At 31.0% G+C, this 21,938-nt stretch overlaps 1 protein-coding gene across 1 annotated transcript in view; it reads left to right on the top strand.

Moving 5' to 3' along the window:
* LOC113398001 (G-protein coupled receptor Mth2-like) overlaps window positions 1–18,577 on the top strand; it is a 74,315-nt gene extending 55,738 nt beyond the window's left edge. Inside the window, exons 2-10 of the mRNA XM_026636557.2 lie at window positions 14,861–15,081; window positions 15,303–15,529; window positions 15,781–15,966; window positions 16,047–16,125; window positions 16,401–16,582; window positions 16,781–16,906; window positions 17,280–17,436; window positions 17,791–17,980; window positions 18,406–18,577. Coding sequence (XP_026492342.2) covers window positions 14,861–15,081; window positions 15,303–15,529; window positions 15,781–15,966; window positions 16,047–16,125; window positions 16,401–16,582; window positions 16,781–16,906; window positions 17,280–17,436; window positions 17,791–17,980; window positions 18,406–18,516 — 1,479 coding nt within the window. The 3' untranslated portion in view covers window positions 18,517–18,577. The remainder of the gene's footprint in view (window positions 1–14,860; window positions 15,082–15,302; window positions 15,530–15,780; window positions 15,967–16,046; window positions 16,126–16,400; window positions 16,583–16,780; window positions 16,907–17,279; window positions 17,437–17,790; window positions 17,981–18,405) is intronic.
* The last annotated feature ends 3,361 nt before the right edge of the window (window positions 18,578–21,938 follow it).

Raw genomic sequence — 21,938 nt, 5'->3', positions numbered from 1 at the left:
CGAAACTGTTTTTTTTTTAATTTATTACAATCATACAAATGTTTTACTAACATCCAAATTTCATAATTTAATCTCAGTCGCTTGTTGCATCAGAGCATAAGATATTCAATCAGTTATTTAAATAAGTTTCTGTTTAAGTGAACCGATTTACACAAAATAATTAAATATATCAGAGTCCAAGGAAGTGGTCTAGAACTGTATGATGCAATTTACCGGTTGTCGTGGGCGCCTGTTATAGGGCTCTATTTGTAGACGACAGACGACAAACAAATTTTATATCTTTTCTAAATAAAGCTGGATAGCCACTCGCCATATAGTTTCGCTAAGCGCTAGTTAAAGACGCGTGCGACGATACGCTGCGAATCATGATAGATAATATAGCATTACAGGATCAGTGTGAAGGGCTTTTAGTCATACTTCTTTCTTATTGTCGATTGTCAATGAAGAGGAATAATTTAATATTAACAGTAATATCTACATGAAAAAAAACAGTTCAAGTACAACATCATTGTCTATTGGTTGAAAAGGTCTCATGCCAAGAGGTAGCCATCTTGGTTTTGAGCATTTATGATGTTGGATGGTATACAAAATCTCTAACTTTTTTTTTGTTAAAAAAGTATAGAAGTTTGTAATGTAAGTACATCTTTTTCAACCTTATCATTCTGTAATATTATTTGTGAAGCGATATTAAGATAGTTTGAAAAGAAGCGTATGTGATTGAATTCGTCACACGCCCCCGCATTTGTACGTATTAACAAATAACCGTAGGATGCTAGTTGGTCGACATGACGAGCACGGAGTAATACACTTTTTTATAAAATGAGAAAAAAGTAAAATTGAAAGAGAGGAGGTGAGCTTATTTCACCACGCCACTACAAAGCACGTGGTTATGTTCTTATCGTATATATGTATGTGTGTGTGTGTGTGTTTGTTTGTATGTGTGTATTACAAATGTCTGCAATTTTTAAATTATAAAAAATATAAATAAGCATTAGAAAAGCTTAAAGTAATGTAAACGTTCCACTACTGGGCAATAGTTTAAAAAAAAAACTATATTTATTTCTGCACCAATATCGGTTATGGATACAAATGTGGCAGAATTTTATCCAACAAAGGCTTTTGCACGATGTTTCCTGTCACTGTAGAGTAAATTAATTTTTTTTTTGGTAATTGTTTTGCTATCCATCCATCATTGCACTACAATCAAAAATTAGTAATCAATCTTCATTCTAACAGTGATCTTTTGACCAGATCGTAGATTAGGGAGCGTCGTTAAGATCTGTATTTAATTATTTTTTTGTGTTACCAGAATAAAAAGAAAATAATGTTAACACAAATTAATTCACATACGACAAAAACATAAATTATTTGATTAATTTATATTACATTAGAAATAATGCTATTAGCAACTGCCGTGATTTATGAAACGTTTTCGTCCAACATTTTACTGTTTGAATAATGAGTATAAATAAACAAGACGACGCAATCAAATAAACTCCACAAGAGACGTCGATGAATATATGTTACGGCTTGTTTTATTATAAATCCTCACGACATGATTCTAGGGTTCAATGATACTACACAATTAACATAACGAGTTGCAGATGTGATTCCTCTGACGCATATCGTACAACGTACTGACGTACACGTGGGCGATCATATAAAACCTTACCGTTCAACCATTTCTCAAAATAACGACCGTTCAAAGTTGTATTATCATATTTTTCATGGTTCGGAAATAAAATTTCTTTCAATTAGGCGCCATTCTGGGAACTGGGTTGTCGTGAAACGTGATTTATATTGTGGTTGAGGGCTCGCTGCGTGGGCGCCTGTTATCTCTTACTGTCACCGTCGGGCTACCGGCCGTACGTCGATATCACGTCATGTCTCGAGATAAGCCAATACACGCTATTAAATACACATTTTATGGGAGCCGCTTTATGGACGCCGTATACGTCACGGAATTGGAACACGGAAGATATTGTCTTATTGTTCCACTGTTAAGCCTATTAAGGAGATGCGGGTATCATGAATGGTTATTTCTTCACAACATTATTGTATCATTCTTTTTATGTAAAGATGTAACCGTAAAACGATATACGAACATTTAAATATTTAGAAAACTTATTAATGACTTGGCATTTATAAAGAAATCATTCTATAAAGTTTGTTTATTTTGTTAACTAAATTGATGGCTTTAGATCACATAGTGAGATTGAGTGGACATTCGAAGCCACGGCATTCCAAGTATTCTAATATTGAAGTAAGTGACAGATGTCATATAATAAAAGTAAACTTGAAGAAGGCGAGATGAGGGCCAGTTAGATTCCTGTACAAATCAGGGACAGTCATCTGACGTAACGATGCTGTCACAATTGGTAGTCGATATTATAATTTTGATCGAATGATGTCTCGATATAAAAGTTATGTAGATGGATGGATGGATATGGAGGAGTATTAAATATTTAACGTATTAATTAGTAATATAAATAATTTCAACGCAAATAAAAACTTTATGTTATTTTAAAAAAAGGCAATCGTATTAAAAGATTTAAGAGAATAACCTATATAATTAAAATATTAAAATTGATTAAAATTAATATTTTTTATGTAAATTAATTCACTATCGCATATCATCGGAGCTCAAGAAAAATAATACAATTCACATGGAGGACAATTCAAACCTTGGGATCTAACTCTGAATAAATAACTAATAAAGTCCGATAAGGCTGGGTCTCTACGGAGGCCACTTAAAGAGATTGCCCCGAGGCCTCAACGCACCGAATTTACTCTCACTAGATAGAATTCTGTTAATATGAGTATTCTCTCCGCAAAGATACTGGCCAAAGTGCCGAAATAAATATCTTTAAGTACAAACACAGCTGTCTAGAGCAGAAATGCTAAGCGATATATATTAGGGCGGCGAGAGATTGCGACGTCAGATAATCAGAAATAAAAGAAATTAATTTGCCTTATCTTTCCTTCGACTGCATTTCCACAAAACGTCCTATTAAAATACTTTCTCGAAATACGCGGTGAAATTCTCAAGTTCTGGTTTATTCAATTAAAATGTCCGAAGTCGTTTACGAAAGAGGCAGGAATACGTTTTTATTACAATATAATTATGAGCTAATTGTCGAGATGCGACGGATCTCATTACGAAGTCACGGTTTTATATCTAACTAGCACCGTGCCTGTAAAATTGCTATCTAACTTTATAAGAAACAAAAAATCTAGGTATGTTAGTATCAATATTTAGTTAAGTTCGACCGATTATAATTGAAATTGAGATTCACGGAGAATAGACAGGACAGAGAAAATTTATTCACACATAACTTAACTATCGTAGGCCACAGCACCTTTCACCAAATATAGATAACTAAATATATATATACACGCTGGATAACCTATGTCGGGTTTTGCTCGTAGTATTATAAAATTAAACTGCCTCGTTTGTCTAGCAGCTAGCTTATACGACTCGGTCGAGCCAATAAATCTTATATTGGATTTTTATGTCCAGTAATTCTTAGTAGCAGCTCCGAGTTGGTTGTGTTACACTCTTGTTCCTCGCAAGTCACGTAGAGCTATTGATCATGCGCCTGATCGTGTTGGATTGTCGTTATAAAGAATTGTGAGGGTGTAGGAATAGAGAATGCACCTGTATTTAGGTACACCGGAATACTAGACTATTTATTTATTTATTTATTTATTTATACTTTATTGCACCCAAACTTAAAACTAAAAATTACAATATTGAAACAAAAAGTTGCATGAGGTGCAACAGACTATTAAATGCTTTGGAATATAATTAGATTTAAAGTTTAATAATTTATTTCATACTAGCTGTCGCCTGCGATGGCTTTGTGTTAGGTATGAAATAGCCTATGTAATTCCTTGGTGTTTTAGCTTGCTTCATACCAAATGTTATCAAATTCAGTGGATTAGGCATGAAAACGTTATAGACAGAGTTACTTTCGCATTAATAATATTAGTATAGATTCATAATTAATATGAGGTCGTATTTCTGAGAATTCTCAGTTACAGACTTCTGTATTAAAAACTCTCGACCTCTTTGGTATAAATCTTAAGATGCCCTTTGATCCTAACCTATTTCGGTCATGACAACCATTGTTAACGGAAACAAGTCAGTAACACAGAACATATACAGAACAGGTGTATGCAGAAACTCAGGTTCACTCCTATAATCGAATGGGACAGCAAACCGACATGAATAACTTAGGCGTAGAAACAATGGCCTTACATGCATTCCGAAGCACGAGAGTGTAAACTTACTATAATGAGGCACTACTGAAGATCTATTACAAAAAGCAATCGCTTCAATAACAACACAACGAAACTATTTATAGTAATATCATTATCTGATTATGACAATTTAAGAGCTCTTTAATTATCCTAACTGATCAAGGAGTATTTTGATTTCGATTTTATTGTCACATGAATATTAATTTCACAATTTTAATGATCAAGAAATTACAACAATTTTACATCATAAATGACATAAACAAAATTTTACTGTACAATATAAAATCAAACTTCGGCAAGGGATATTATATATAATGTATCTTTTAAAAATTATATTATAGTAAAAATATTTGCATGTAATATAAGTGACCTAGAAACCCATGTCCTGTTGGCAGATATATTAAAAAAAAAACCTTTGAAAAATGGAACCCTTCACTTGAAATGACACTTAAATTATTCCAAGCTTAATCTTTCATTCTGTTGTTTCTCAGTTATTTATTTTATGATTGGAATATATCTACAGAATTTTTTGTAAATAAATAATAGTTTCATACAAATTAACCCTTTTTACACGACAGCTCAACAAGTTGAAAACTATGGTGGATTTATTTATCCCAGAAATTATTAACAGAATGGGATGTATCGGGTATCATTAGATACATTCTAACTTTGTAAACAAAAATCAAGATGCTGGGTCGTGCATGCTTCTGTAGCTATCATAAAGTTTTGATATGTAACGTTTTTACCGCAAAGCTTGACTATTCTGAACTGTACTGTACTGTTATTTTTATATAATTTGACGTTTCTAATGCTTATGTTTCACTTCTGTCATGTGTCACCGCATCCGTCTTGATTTTTTTATTAAGGCAGGCAAAGGAATTTGACTGTCATCCGATAAATCACCTTGGCCCAACAGATCATATTTTAAAAAAGAAAAAATATTTTCTTATATTTTCATTACGTTGACAACCATGGGATTTAACCTTGAGTAAACACCCAATGAAATAAGGAAACCCTTATACAGGCTCAGTGAGTCCTTATATTAAAATAGCAAATTAAGGCATCCATAACCTGGATATTGTCTATTATGTTATATGAATAATGACGTATTTTTTATTCATTATAGTTTTATGTACTAAACCTTTTTCTGGTATATATTAAAAAAATATCTGAACAAAAAACATTTCAGTTATACGAATTTTGTGATTTTTTTTATTATTAAACTAACCCTTATTTATATAAAATAAAGAATTCCAACGTCTGCGATATATCATTTATTGCCAAATACGTTCGCCTTAACCGAGACTTCTGACGCTGTTTACCCCTTTCCTTGTTATCCTACTTATTTCAACGTAACCTAAACGTGACTCGAGTACTTGAGGTTTTCTTATTACCTGGCCACGTGCTCAGCAAATGTCTGTACGTTCATTCAAATGCCTGTCACTACTCAATGGTTTCTCAGTAACAGTCAAGTGTAACATCACTGGATTTCTTTATTAAAGACTTATTATGGAAGAATCTGTGACGTTTTTATATATAACTTTAAAGTGCATTCTTTGCTTCGAATTACATGTTTTTATTTTATCTTATTTTTTAGCTTAAATAATAAAATTGTATAAGAATGATTATGATAATATTCACGAACCATTTATTGGTAATAATTGGGTTTAACATAGTACAGGAACGGATAGTGGAATGTATAATTATATTGATATCGTAAATGTATATTGAATTGTAATTAAAAATGATTTATCTTGTGTAAACACATAGAGCTTCTTCTAAATTTAACAAATTATTATTGAAAATAATTCATTTTTAAATTTAGGTTTTAAATATACTTCACCACCTTGTCTACCTTTTTAATTTTTTAATTTGTGAAATGTCTTGTATAATGTAGATGATCATTTAAAAGTAAATAAATAAGGTATCGTTATCCCTTTTTCACAAAATAATTGACTTGTACGCCTACGTGTAATCATAATTCTTCCAAGCGTTCAAGTGTGTAACAAAAATCCATATGTACGTAAATTTTGAAATACACGGTAATGAATATTTTAACAAATTTACATTTAATCTTGTCCCCAACAAAATTTCAGGTATCAGAGATTTGAGGATAAGTATTACATATGCCATTTTCTTATCATTTAGAATTAACTGCTTAGATTTTTTTTTTCACAAAATATCACCTTTGTGTCGTATAAATAGAAAATAAAGCCCTGTTACAGTTACATAAATAAAATTACATCATAAAACGCGCAGTGTTATCGAAAAAAGTGCTTTCAATTAATCTCAATGTAATACAATACGCTCGGAAAACCTTTTTTTTCCTCTTTATTTGGTTAACCAACAACTTTATATTTCACAATAACACAATATGTAACATACAAAAAATAATTTTAAAATGCAAAGCCACTTACGGGAAAACACAAATTTAAATAAAAAATGATTTATGACAATATTTAGACAGTAAAAAATAATTACATTTAAATTTCATTTTATACTAGTCGAGTTTTGTGCAAACCTGTCTGGGGGTACCACCCACTCATCACATATTCTACCGCCCAGCAGCAATACTTAGTATTGTTATGTTCAGGTATGAAGGGCGAGTGAACCAGTGTTACTACAGGCACAAGGGACATAACATTCTAGCTCCCAAAATTAGTGGCGCATTAGTATTGTAAGGTATGGTTAATATTTCTTACCGCACTGGTGTCTACGGGCAGTGGTGACCGCTTACCGTCAGGTGGCTGATTTGCCTGCCAACCGACATCATAAAAAGAAATAACAATAAATAAATATATTTATACGTATAAATGCTATATTTATATTAAATTCTTAAGTAAAATTTGTAAAGTAAAAATAATTTAATTATTATGCAAAATAGATACCTGTATAATTTTAAGATCGACGCTTGGTCTATGAAATAATCAGTTTCTCTGAAATAAACATTGTCATATGGAACGATTATGACATTCAGCTTGCTCTGTAATGTCAAACAGTTGAACTAAAATGGATGTTATATGTCGACCTTTTATTGTTACGACTTATTATTGTACTGAGACAAAAATCGGACCTTGTTTTCTCGTCAAAGAATATTCCCAGGGATTCCTTTATCTAGTTCAAGACTGTCGGATATATTGATACATTAACACTGATATCATAATTCAAGTTGAATATATCAAATGTATATTAATTGCTACAATCAATACATATTATGTATAGTCATATATATATGTAAATATATAATAGACAGTAGAGACTTATTAATAACACAGCACAGCTTAGTATATAGGCAATAGAATATTAAGGAGACTTTAGTTGCATATCTTAAATTACGCAATTAGTTTTCTATGCAGGCAGGTTTTTGTTAATTTTGTTTTGATTATATTTAATTAATTAAAAACTAAAGTAATCAAGTTCTGAATTCTCGTAATTCATTATTTTTGAACAAATTACTCTCAGTGAAGTACTCAATTATCAACTACGCTAAGTCAGAGTTTCTTCAGATAATACTCAAAGAGATGTGAAGACTGAAGGCAAATCTACATTAAGGATCTAGAAGCTTTAGAAGAAACATTCTTGAATCTTAAGACTATTCGAAGTCAATCCGCTTTAATTTATAGGTTTGGTTAGATAGAGAGCTCATTTCCTAAGGTTTTATTGCAACACAAATAGCGATCTCCACGTTTTCGTTAAATTCTAATGATTTTCCTCTTGTTATACTCGCACTATTGATCGACCGCAAATGTTCAAAATAACGATTTCGGTTTCATTTATATGGATCGAAAATATATATATATGTCGGAGGAACAGGATGTCGAACAGTTGGATTCGGGGATTGATCCGACATTTGGTAGACTAATAATTCATCTCGATTAAGAGCAAATGGGTTTGCAAGCAACCATCGCATTCGAGTAGCTTGTCAAAACATAACGACTCGCGTTGCCATGACACTTACCACTCCATTCGGGGTGACCCGCTCTTAAAAGTAAATCAGCCATAAAACATTATTGCCAACTACTCGATTCATTAATTATCCAAATCAACAACCAAAGTAACCGCGCCCCATTATATATATATATATATATATATATATATATATATTAATATAAATTATTTTAAGTCAATATCTATATTATTTAAATACACAACTATTTAAAAAAAGCGAAATCTAATATAAATTGCAAAGCAAATAAAAGTTATGATTATCCTTATACTGTATACGGATAATCATAACTTTTATTGTCATTAAATTTATAATACATGACATAGATTTTTTTTTGGATTTTTCTGATAACTGTTATGACCTGGCCTATCACCCGGTACCGCCTTGACGTCGCATTCCGGGACAACCTGTATATGATTATAAATTTAAACGATATATTTTTATGAATACAATTACGTCCCCTCTACTTGAAGATGGGTTCTATAGTCTCTCCGAAACATGACGAGAATTCTTCGATTATTAATGTATGTGTAACAGATAACCAACTATAAAATATTGCTGTGTGTCCCCTATTATAACATGGGTAGGATTATATTATAATTTGAAATACGCTAAGCGACCTCTTCAAACCATATTTAGAAAAGCTACTTTCGTTTCGAAACGAAAATCTACCAAGAAACGGCAAGAAACTCAGTAGTTACCGTTTTCCGACATTGAGAATAACTTATGTTAGTTACTATTAGTACGTATATCCTACCCGCAAGTCAACAAATTTTACCTCCACGTTTTTTCATCATCTATATAATATTGTATTGACTAATATGCTTTAATTATTAGTGATTCTTTAAAAAAAATATTTTAATTCATAAATTCAAAGTATATCTGCAGAATTTTATTATAGAAATGAATACTTGGTCTCAAGAAGGATTTATTGACTTTGCGGTGTCGGAAAATTGTCGTTATAAGCTTATTCTTACGTCCACGTATATAAAACTATTATCACTGATTCCATCAAAATGATCAATGTAACTGAATATACATAACATTGTTTTAAAAATACTGTGACACAACTGTGAGTATTCCTCCTTATATTTATATATCCGTATAAAGCTCCAAGAAATTACGCGCCTGTGAGAACGGCGGCTTATGATTTTATGTTTTGCCATTTAATATATAATGAAAGCATTCATTGAAACTTCATCAGTAAAAGATCATATGTATCGTTAGACGAACTCGTTTGTAGAAAATATCAAAATGTATAGAAATAATATAGTTATGTCACTTGCTCAAGGACATATGAATGAAAGGTGATGGAAATCGATTTTTAAACCTTATAATTGACCGTTTAAAATAAAAGTTTATTTTGCATTAAATGTTCTAAATCTATTTTCACATTTATAAAGAAATTTACTATTTTGATCTTTTTATATTATTAATTTAAAGTTTAAAAGAAAATCAGTGTAAAGTTATCGATTTTGTTTTTTCAACGTGTTCTAGTTACGGGGCCATCTTGGTTCTTGTATTTATTCTTGCAGTTCCAAAGTACAAGCGTATACTTTCCCGTGTTACTGAACGTTACGAGATTAGTTCTTTCTTCTTACCCCTATTGTCACTATACTCAATAAATTTGAGACTTTATGTTCTCTCGACCAGAGGAAAGACCATCGTATCGTAGACATTTTTATGTACGTATTTCTAGAAAGAAATGATATATACCGTATAATCATACATAGATTTACATAAATGGAATGTGCATGTTTTGGAGTAAATAATTGTTCAATGATTATATTATTAGGTACATACTATTTACTATTATTGGTATTATTTACATGTGTTTCTTTTCAACTGTATATGGAAATGTGCTGTCGTTTTCTATCTCAATAAAAATTGACTTTCACTAAATCACAAGAGGAAGATATTTAAAAAAAAATGTATAAAAGTTTTTCAAAGAGCTGTAGAATGTTGCTTATTAAATGAATCCAACCTTTGTAAGAACCCTTTGTTATTTTGTATATTTGATTGACGTAAAATTTCCAGACGAAAGTTTGAAACGAAGAACGTGTCAAGCTTTTTCTAAATTAAAAAAGTTTTAAGCCAAAATTGAATTACTGGGTGAAATAATTTATGTATTCACATATATATTTAAGTCCAAAAAAACACAAGATCCATTCAAAATAATAATGATAAAAAAAAAATAGAGCTCTATTGACATAGTTAACTAAAATTTCAACCACCAATCCTTTGTGTAAATTCCAAAGGCAAAGTTCTTCTCTCGTCAAAAGGAAGAGGAGACCTTTGCCCAACTATGAGACGTTAACAGCTAATACTAAATTTTTTCCTTTAACTAAAACATGTGTAAATACTTAAATTTGTTTCAGATATAAATAAATTCAGTAGCGGTTGATTTAATTAATTTAGATAACGTTATTTGCAATTCATATCGAATTCATATCAATATCAAGAATCTTATCGTTTTATCGCGAACCAAAATACCAAGCGTATCACGAAATTAGATAAGGCTGCTTAAATGAAAGCATTATAAAGAACCGCTGGATTAAGGCGGTGATTTCTTGGAATTATTAAATTGAAAACAATCTGAGGTACTAAATAAACGAAAGAAGTATCTACTTTCTTCTAATTCCTCTGCTTTTTACCACTAGGCGGATACAGGCTTTGTAACGATATAATAGTGTGTATTCTCGAGCGCGGGATGAATTGTAAGCACAAATACTATAGATATATATAGACTGGAAATCATCGTTTATAATTCAAGTATATAAGTATTTTACCGTAATATTATCATTGTAAACAATCTTTCTTAATTTTACACTAATTAAAGTCAATTGTTGTTTATTCAGATTACCAATTGTCGTTGACGTTGAATGATATTCTCTGTATTTTTACGATCGATCTTCTGGCTTTAATGATGTTAATTTTTCATCATTTTCAACATTAACAGCATGTAAATTTGCCACTGCTGTGATAAGGCCTCCTCTCCATTTGAGGAGAAGGTTTGGAGCATATTCCACCACGCTGCTCAATGCGGGTCTGTGATATACACATGTGGCAGAATTTCATTGAAATTAGACACATGCAGGTTTCCTCACAATATTTTCCTTCACCGCCGAGCACGTGATGAATTATAAACATAAATTAAGTACATGAAAATAAATTGGTGCTTGCCTGGGTTTGAACCCGCAATCATCGGTTAAGATGCACGCGTTCTAACTACTGGGACATCTCGGCTCTTGTTGCAAATTAAAAAAAATATATAATAAAACTATAAATGCAAAAGTGAGTTTCTTTATTTGTATGTTGCGCTTTCACATCTCAACTACTCAACCGTTCATCATGATATTTCCGTTGACGTTGTCAGAGGTACAGAAAAGAGCACATAGGGTACCTAGCACAAGTGTTAGGTTACCTCACCCGAGGGGGAGAAGACACGACAGTCGTCAATTGACATTGAATAAAGAGACTTAAAATTGAATTAACCACGCACATCAGTTATTCTACCGTCACTACATAATATTTCACATGGCGATTTGATAGGTGAATTAGTCAGTATGTTTACTGGCACATGGTACAACATCTTCGACCAACAAACTTTACCTCTGTGCCCGAACAGCAAGCTGGTCCATTTGTCCGTTAGCGTTCCTGTTATAAATAAATAATAATGCATGTACAGGGAAATTTACTCAAGTTCGCATCTCGAAATAACCGTAATTGAGCAACGTTGAAACTTTCGAGGGAGAAGTAAATATTTACGGTGTTTCCTGTCGCGATTGTTTCGCTAGTTGACAGTGACGTCACGAGCTCCCGTGTTCCGAAGTGAATATTTTTAGAGAAAGGAAAAACTCGTATAAACCCGTATAAAACAAATTGTTCCAACGTTTCCTAAAGCTGAGAAGTTTTTAACTTTACGAATAAGCGACTCGGAGGTTGTAATTCTCGACCAATGTTTACGTTTGTAGTTTTGTTACGTCTGCTTTAAGACATTTCGTTTTTTAATTGTTTATTTTTTATAGACAAAGAAGCATTAGAAAGTATGTAAGTATATATAAATATAATGTTTGCTTTTGGAAATTGAAAATAAATCGTTTTTTAAAATCTAATACGTTATAACTTTCAAATATTAAATTTTATTTAATATTATAAGGATTGCCATAAAATTGATAACCTCAATTTAATCTCAATATTTGCATATGCTGTACCTCATGGTCTAATAGCTAACGTTTTAAACTGTTGATCCTGATGTCCTGGGTTCAAATTTTAACTAGGGACGGTAAAATTTATTAAAAACGGAATAGTTTTTACTATCTCCGGGACACTGTTAAAATTTTTTTGGTAGGCCGAAGAAAAAGAGGCCTTGATACTTTGTAAATAATTTAGTCCTATGCCTGATCTTTCTTCAGTCACATTATAAAACTTAGGGAATAGTAAGTGTTCCTGTGTTATGCTCATACTTAGACATATCTATTGTGCAGTTAGCTGTTGCTTGCGAGGTGGCTCGGTGGATCATTTCTGCCAGGTCTCCCTTCGTCTGCTTTAAACGTGGAGAGTTAAAAATATTAATAATGACTACTTAATTTTCGGTAATGTAAACAAACTTTTAAGTATTAACATAAAGATGATTTTGTTTTCCTTGTAAATAAATTGACATTTACATAGCATTACGACGTTTTTGGTTCATTTGGGACGTGTTATTACTGAGTGATTAGCGTTATTGTATGTTATAACTGGTAATATTATAAAATAAGGTTTTAATCCGTGATGTTTTTTGAACATCGAGGTAAGCAATTTACCGCATTAGCTGTGTAACATGTCGAGTATCCCTTGATCAATAACTTAACTCATAAAGGAGTAATAGTATTAATATACTGTAACTGTGAGTCTTTTTAGATCAGTGTGGGTGGCTGTACATTTCTTTCATACACTTGTTCTTCTACCACCAAACATAATTACTCTGAAGTGTTCTATTCTGATTTGAAGGGTGAGTGAGACAGTGTAATTACAGGAACTATACATAAAAGATCTCAGATCTTCTAGTTGCCAGTGTAACTGCTTATGTGTTTTAAGATTGTGGTGTAAGATTCTTGTATTGCTAATGACTATGAGCGAACAAATACCACAAGGAGAATCTACGACTGCTATCCGAAAAAAAACACACTTTTAAGTTATCTGTATTTAATAGTATTTTAATTTTATATTCATTTGATTATGTTACTAATTAATTTTTGTTCTAAGAAATTTAAATGCTCAGCATTAAGTATTTTCGTAGAAATATTTAGTGCTGGATTACGGCGAGCTATTCGTAATTGTGACGCGGTTTCGAGTAAACGAGAACAGTGAATGTCGTAATGGTTGCTTTATGTTGATACTAATTGGTTAGGTGTCTTTCACGAGTGAGTTCTACAGATAACTACTAGTTTAACTGTTCATTTATTTTACTATACTTTAAATATATAAGTAATATATTTTATACGACCGTCAATAATATTGAAAATACTCTCTGTTGTATGGGTATAAAATCAAATTTTTTCTCTATTTAAGTAGGCTCATAAAAGCACCATGGAAGCGTTGAATTAAATGTAAACTTAACACCGTTTCGGAAAGTAGATTCTACCAAGAGTAGCGACAGAAAACTCAATATTTATAATATCTTTTCCACTATTTTCATTACAGAGTATATCGGTAAAGTACAGTTAAATTTATACGTATCCTGCCTAGTAATCAACAAATACTGAGACCACTCTTTTTTATATATTTTTTTATGCATCACATGGTTACAATTTGATAATGAAACGTCCTTGAAAATTATAGGGATCACAAATAATAGGAAAACCTGTATAATATAAAGGATGGTCCTTTATTGGATCAACTTTACTATATTGGATTTCAATATGATTCACCTGTATTGTAACAGTTTTGATTCGAGCATTACATAAGTAAGTGAGAAGAAATGAGCCTCAGAGTGTGCCTTTAATGATAGAATTTGTCCGACATTGTAAAAAACAACTTACTCGACTGCAGGCAAATTCTCCCGGTGAAGGATGGCCCTTGCGCCAAAGAATGCACAATAATGTATATTGATCTAGTAACAATACTAAGTTTTAAATTATTCATAAATAAATTTACGAAATTAGCATAATTTTAAAAATATTCATAACATCATTTTTAGTATAGAGATTTGAATATAAAATCTAGAAATTAGTGAATTATTTATTCGGTTTGTAAGCTATTTATTTTCAATGAAACATCCCTAAATATTTCATATAACAGAATTTCTAAAGAATATTGTTTATTTTATGTTTTTAGTTAAAATAAGGATAAAGTTAAAACATAACGTAATTTCAAAGTACGAATTTAAGTTCAAGATATTCGTCGCTTACGTGACCAATTTTAAACGCAAACATTGCGTCAGCTAGCCTCAGTCAAATTTCTTTCATGAATACCTCAAAAGATCAAATACTCGCCTTGAATTCTGATTAGGCACTTGTCATATGATCCGTACCATATATCATTGTTTAAATGACAACCAAATTAACTTGTCCTTTTAGTAAATTGCCTATTATGTGGCTAGCCTAATTGATGTTGATTCAACGTAACTTCAGAATTTACGTAAATCTGATTTATTCAAATTTTTCACAGGATGAGGAAGTCAAGAAACAATTGCCGGTGGTACCAAAATGCTGTGCGAGCGGCCAAAATCTCTCAATATCTTTTGATGAAGATGGAAAGTTGAAATCCGTTTGTTCTCGATCCACGCTCACCTTTCAACCGATTTTCCATAAAGCGAACGAAACACACATTTGGAGCTATGATAGCAACGTATTTGAGACGATCGTTGGAAACCCCTGTACTTACGATAGGTAATTACGTCTGTGTAACTGCTTCAACATGTTGGTAATTTTGTTTAACAAGAACAAGAATACAAGTCTCTTTAAGGTTATTCTCATAATCTTGAACCATAATCAAATTATCTAAATTATATTCTTTGATCTTTTGTTCGGTAAAATTAACTTAATAAATACAAAAATGTATTTATTCAAAATTGATTTTATTCTTGTATTAATGCATATTTTATTTACAGATATAAACTAGAACCTGAAAAATTCAGCAAAGATGAATTTTATCTTTTGTTCAATGGTTCTCTATTCGTACCATTCAGTCAACCGCCACTTCTCGGTAATAGAGATTTTTGTATGGAAACATTCTGGAACGAATCTTACCCAGCAGGAATTACTCTTCCTTTAGTGTGTTTTACTTCACCTATAGAAGAAGCGCATACTTCAGCTACTCTTATTGCATATGCTGTGGGTAAGTAATACTACAAGTATAATATATATATAATAATACAAGTATATGTGATGAAAATACTACTTTAAGAGCCGAGGTGGCTCTGAAAAAATATCAATCTAATACATAAAAACACAACTGAGTTATTTATGTGCTTTATGTGTGAACTTAGATTTTTAATCGTTAGCGACAAAATGTCGAGCAAAATAAACTAAATAATGCATAATAAGAAATGTTTGAATATTCAAATCTAACTTTTATTACGTTTTCAGGTCTAATCATATCAGTACCATTTCTAATAGTAACGGCATGCGTTTATATATTCATAACTGAATTGAGGGATACCCACGGGAAAGCATTAGCTTGCCACTCTATTTGTCTTGCGATAGCATTTAGTTGCTTAGCTGCCACACAGCTAGCTGGTCACGCATTTCCAGCGACGGCTTGTAATATAATGGGTAAGTCTATTGATAAATTTCGTTGAAAATTTTGATTTATACATATCTTTTAAGATATCTAATAATTTTTTTTATTGCAGCGTATCTGATCCAGTTTTCGTTTGTATCTTGCTTCTTTTGGCTGAATGTTATGTGTTTTGACACTTACTTAAATGTACGGTAAGCATCTATTTCATTTTTTTATTTAAAGGATAGATTACAATCTTTAATAGTTTTAATTTTTCGACACTTACTTAAATGTACAGTAAGCGTCTAATTATGGTAATTTTTTCATGTTTCGTTTGTTTTAATTTTGTATTAATTTCCAAAATATCCGAGAAATCCAAATAAATACAAAAGTAGATCTTAATTATTTGTATCCTGTCCAGAATTATGTCTGTGGGACATTTAAGGGCTGTTATTTATTTATCGTATTAATATAATACTATTTCCAGGCGCTACATACATGCGTCAGTAACCAGAAGAAGCATGAGGCGTAGGTTTACTTGGTACTGTGCATACGCTATATTATTCCCTGTAATTTTACTGATTGTAACGATTACAATGGACTTATCGCCAGCCGTACCGAGTACCTATTTGAAACCTAACTTTGGTGTAAAAGGCTGCTGGTTTAAGAGTGAGTCATCAAGTATTTAGTATTGCCTTTTTATCCTTTTTAAATATATAAAAATTATTATAAATTAACTTGATTTAATTCGTTAGAAAATGCACTTCTATTTAATTTATCGTTTAAATTATTTACAATACGGATGAAGGCGAAATAAATAAAAGTAAGGTTTTTGCCACAAAATCTAATTACATTTCTTTTCTTTAGCGGATCAAGCGGCGCTGCCCTATTTCTACGGACCTGTGGCGGTCATTCTCTTTAGCAATCTCGTCATATTTTTGTTTACATCACGAGCTTTTGCTAAACATTATGACAAACTCAAGGATGTCACGCGTAAGTTGAATTTTTTTAATGTAATATTTTAATAATTGTTCAATATTTTCTATCTTACATTGCTTTGGTTCATAATAAATTTAAAGATTATTTTAAAAGTAATTAATAGAAAAGGCTTAATACGTTATACAAGAATATATGATGTATGATAAAAAACCCTAAAGTATGTAATCGTTGATTACCGTACAGGATATGTAAATTTAATTTTATTTAAGGACAAAAGTAAATACTGTGTTTCTTTATTATTATTTTTTCTGTAACTTAATGATTCAAAAGTTCTTGATTTCATTTATAGTAAATTATTTTTTTGTTTTTAATGTTTTGTGAGATTGATTGTTTAATGAAAATGCTTCTTTTATTCCGAAATTGTTAGCGTTAGATGTAGCGCATTCAGACTTCAGTACAACAGATGACTGGGTGAGACTTGGTACTGTATTGGGCCAACCTGTGACAGTACAAGAGAGATCAACTCCACCGCCACGCGAGACACAGGTCAACTTCAATCAAAGACTAAAGAAATATAAGAAAATGTAAGTTGTTTTTTTTTTTAATTTGTTTAGATAAGAAGAATACTGCATCGCATATTAAATATAAGTTTAAATTAATAAAATCTAGTACTATGTATTCTTACTGAACATTCTGAATGATTTTTTTCTAATAATAAACTGATAACTATCTGTTTTTATAATAAAAATCAACAATAACATTAATTACTTTAAATGAATAATAATTAGTAATAACAGCCAACTAAAATGACAAAATTTTCTATGACTCTGAATATATGTACATATCTCTGAAGCACCTAAACTTCGAATCTGAGCCAAAAAGTACATCGTGACATTCTCCTATATTTCTTTATATATTTTTAATATCATCGAATATAGATTCCGCACGTGCTGTCTTCTATCGGTGATCATGGGCCTATCCTGGGTGTTGGAAGTGGTGTCCTGGGCTGCAGGAGCAGGCACGGCAGCTGTGTCTGTATGGTCTATCTTCGATCTAATTAACGCATTGCAGGGAGTCGTCATATTCGTCATCTTCGTCCTGCAACAACCCGTCCGTTCTTTTGTTAAGGTATTATTTAATTATTATTAGTACTTATTTTCATTAAAAATTGTTACTGGTAAATTACATACATTTTTGGTCTATTACATTAAATAAGTAAAGAATCCGAATAATGCTAGTACTTTTATCCATTCCATATTAAACTTTCGTAAAATAATACACAAAGATAAGCTTAGTAAAGCGATTGGCGTTTTCCGTTATTAAATAAGCATTTATTTGAATAATCGTGTTTTTGTGCCATTTTTGTGAGCCATTTTATGGTAAGTGATCACCACTGCCCATAGATATTGGCACGGGTTTTCACAAAGCTCTAGCACCAAGTAAATTTGAAACACATTTTGTAATATTTAGACACAATGTTTTACCAAAGACTTCATCATAATGTCAAACAATCGTTCAACTTGAATTAATTCAATAATTTTTGTTTTCAACAGTTCTCAAAATTATGTAAAACCTGTAGAAGAAAAAAAGACGATTCAGAGGTATCAGTAGTAAGTGACAGAAATAGTATCGACTGCGGGTCGGGCCGGAGGGATTACGTTTAGTGTGTGATTACAATGAACTATGGAAATGGACCATTTGTATGGAATAAATCAATGTGAGCGACACCGAGACTGATACCAGTAGCAGTATTATCCATTGGTTGGATTTTAGGGTACGCCATCAAATGCAGTTTTGGTGTATGAAAATTTTGGGACCCATTTCTTTCATTTTCTTTACTAATGCGATTGTATGTGTTACTTCATGATTTTCGGGTACCATTTGTGTGTATTTGTGATTGTGTATTATATACGTTCATTTTAAATATCATTCGTATTCCTTGCGGTCATTAAAGTATATATTTGAATGAAAAATCATCAAACAGTTATAATTTTTATACGCTTACAATTCACAATCTACATTTGATTTTAAGCCGAAATAAAGTCTTACATACTAGAAAAACACATAATAATTCAACTAAATGAAAATGTTATTCCTGTGATACGCCTTAAATTGTTTATTTGCATATTCACCGTATTCTCACGATTACTTATACTGTTTTCGCAAAGTTCCTCAAGAAATGACCCAGAAGGAGTAAAGTTTGTGATAAAGCGCATTGTTCCTCTGAATAGTAATATGTTTATGAAACAATGCGTGCCAGGTAAATGGACCAAGAGAATAATTTGTATTTGTTTCCAGACCAGGTAAGAAAATAACAATGAAAATAGAAATTCCGTTTTATAATAAATTTTCCTCTTATTTAATCCTTTTGAAAAAATCGCTTTTCTCTTTAAAATTCATTTTATAATATAACAAGTTAAGTACAGTCATACATACAGTCTTTGTTTGGTATTTGATAGCCTCTCTTAGTGTTTCGTACTCAATTTAAAGGCCTTTTCATATGCTACATATATATGGTCGTTTTGATTACCGGAGGCTATTTCTGCTGGCTTTCCTGAGGCCTTCTTAATAATTAAACTGTCATAGAATATATTCGTGAAATATTAAAGTTATTTTCTTAGATGATAATAATTTACTTATATATCTTATACATTATTGTACGTCTTCACTATTACATTAATAATGTACTTTTGTTCCTATATCTGTTACTAATTCAACATATGCACAATTAAATAAATTGCTTCGTGAAATAAGTAGCTGAATGTGTTTCGTTGAAGTTACCGATCGTTGCGTTAGGCCATATCTACACTTGGGCGTAACTTCACTATATATAGTAATACAATAATTATGGAAATTTATCTAAGTACCAACATTTCGATAGGTGAAGATATGAATAAATTACAATATTAATTCGATTGTACATTAATTAATTAATTCACGAGCGAAATAGTTAATATTTTCTTCAAAATCCTGACTATTCAAACAGATTTAGATCGAATAAGTTACGCCTTAGTGGTCAGTGGACCTCACAGCTTGTTGTAACTAATTGTTAATATTAGTTGTAAGGAAATACATATTTTTATAAAATAGGAACCCGTGACCAAGATGTTAATGGTTCTAGTGTTTAAGAGCAAATGGAGTCCCTTTTGTTTAGATATAGGACTTTATAAGACAACTTTAGTGCCATAAAGGTAGGTTATACTAGAAAATGTATGGTGCGATTAATTTCCTTTGTGAGAGCTAGTCATAATATTGTAATTAACGAACTCCGTAAGATATATATAGATGTAAAAGTTTTTAATTTATTTTTATTATTAAATTATCATATAATTAGTATTTATCTAGGTTTAAATAAACTGAAATTGTGTTATGTTTTATAATAATAGCTAATTTAATTTTTTGTTAGCTTCGATAACGAATGTGGTTTTGGTAACTGTTTTTAGTTGTTTTTTGCTTATCCATATTTAGTATACATAATATATTCTTTATATTTAATTTGGTGTATATTTTCAGATTATTGTTTTATATATTTAAGCATTAATAAATCTATTGTACGTACTAATATAACATATTATTTTATATTGTATTATTCTTCTATATTAAGTATTAAAAAATTGGTGTAGCTTTTTTTATATATAATTTGTTTTATTACATAAGATTTCATTTTAACATCTGTAAAGTATAATCTTTTATGGCTTCTTGACTCTTTGGCATTCAAATTATACACCCAAAGAATTATTACGTTAAAGTTAACAACTTTATTTAATATTATCATTATATCATTATTTCCATTAATTGGAATAAAATTAAAGAAGGCTCCACGACAATAATTAGATTTGTAACTTCGTGAACCATTGTAAATTATTTTAGAATTTCATTAATTGAACAAAATTAATTATTTATTGTGAATAATATCGAATATGTTACTTTGTCGTTTTATTACGTGTCACTGTATACAACTATGTGTGAATTTATGTTTTATATAAGTGAAAATATAAATGTGTACCTATGTAATATAGCATTGTTAAATGTTGCGGAATTTTTAAGTGAAATGACGATTTAAAATGATGTATATTTGTCTATTTTGCAAAACATGACGTTAAATAAAGAAGCTTTATAATAAAAACAATGACTTTAATTTTACATTTTTTTTTTCAATATAATTATACGTATCTAAAAATCTATTTGTCTGAAACCTCGGTACTTGATATATTATAATTAATACAACGGAAAACATGTGATTTAAGTACAAAGATGTTTATACTTCTATGTAAGTATTGACCTGTTTTTTTATGAGACGAAAATATCTCAATACTAAATATGGTAATAAGTATACAAAACTAATATAAAGTTAAAAAACTATACCGAGTAATCGGACGTTTCAGGGAGCGAGTGTGTTGCGGAGTAATGTGACTATTCCCTGCCTATCTTAGTTAAAATATAATTTTACGTTTATATTTCTTATATTTAAGTATCGGTTTGGCTCGTGATTTCTTCTAGTGAGTTAGGATCCATGTAACGTTGATTTTGTGTAATAACCGTGTTCTTTTAGAGCGTCAGAGATTATAAGTACAATCGACTATAGAGGAATCAAATAAAACCAAGTTTATCTTTTGAATGCGTTTTTAATATAAATATTTTGTTTAATTAATTTGAATAATAATAATCGATTGTATGAGATACCGATCTCATTTCCTTTAACACCTCTTACGAGTAGCTAAAGGATGTCGCTCCTACCCATCTTTATATATTTAACTGTTTTGAAAAATATAAAAGGGGGAGGAGGTTGAATTGGCCCCGCGCCCGCCGTCAACTGTAGATTCCAACCATAGATCGGCGAACCTTCCTCGAACATGGGAAGTATAATTTTATAGTGTGCCAACACATTGTTAAATAATATATGAACTAGAACTAAAGTCCAGCAGGTATCACAGCCGTAGCTGAGGTGTATAAAAGACTAATAGTCTTATAAATAAACTAGATCGTAGTCCAGCGGCTAGTACAGTAATAACTACGTTATTCAAATCAACGATTAGACTTATAAATAAATCAACAAACTAGACCGTGGTCCGGTGGTTTTCACAAG

The sequence above is a fragment of the Vanessa tameamea genome, chromosome 13 (genome assembly GCF_037043105.1).
Source record: "Vanessa tameamea isolate UH-Manoa-2023 chromosome 13, ilVanTame1 primary haplotype, whole genome shotgun sequence".
Lineage (NCBI taxonomy): Eukaryota > Metazoa > Arthropoda > Insecta > Lepidoptera > Nymphalidae > Vanessa > Vanessa tameamea.
Note: the sequence above shows the minus strand (reverse complement) of the source record. Positions and strands in the feature narration are given on the sequence as shown.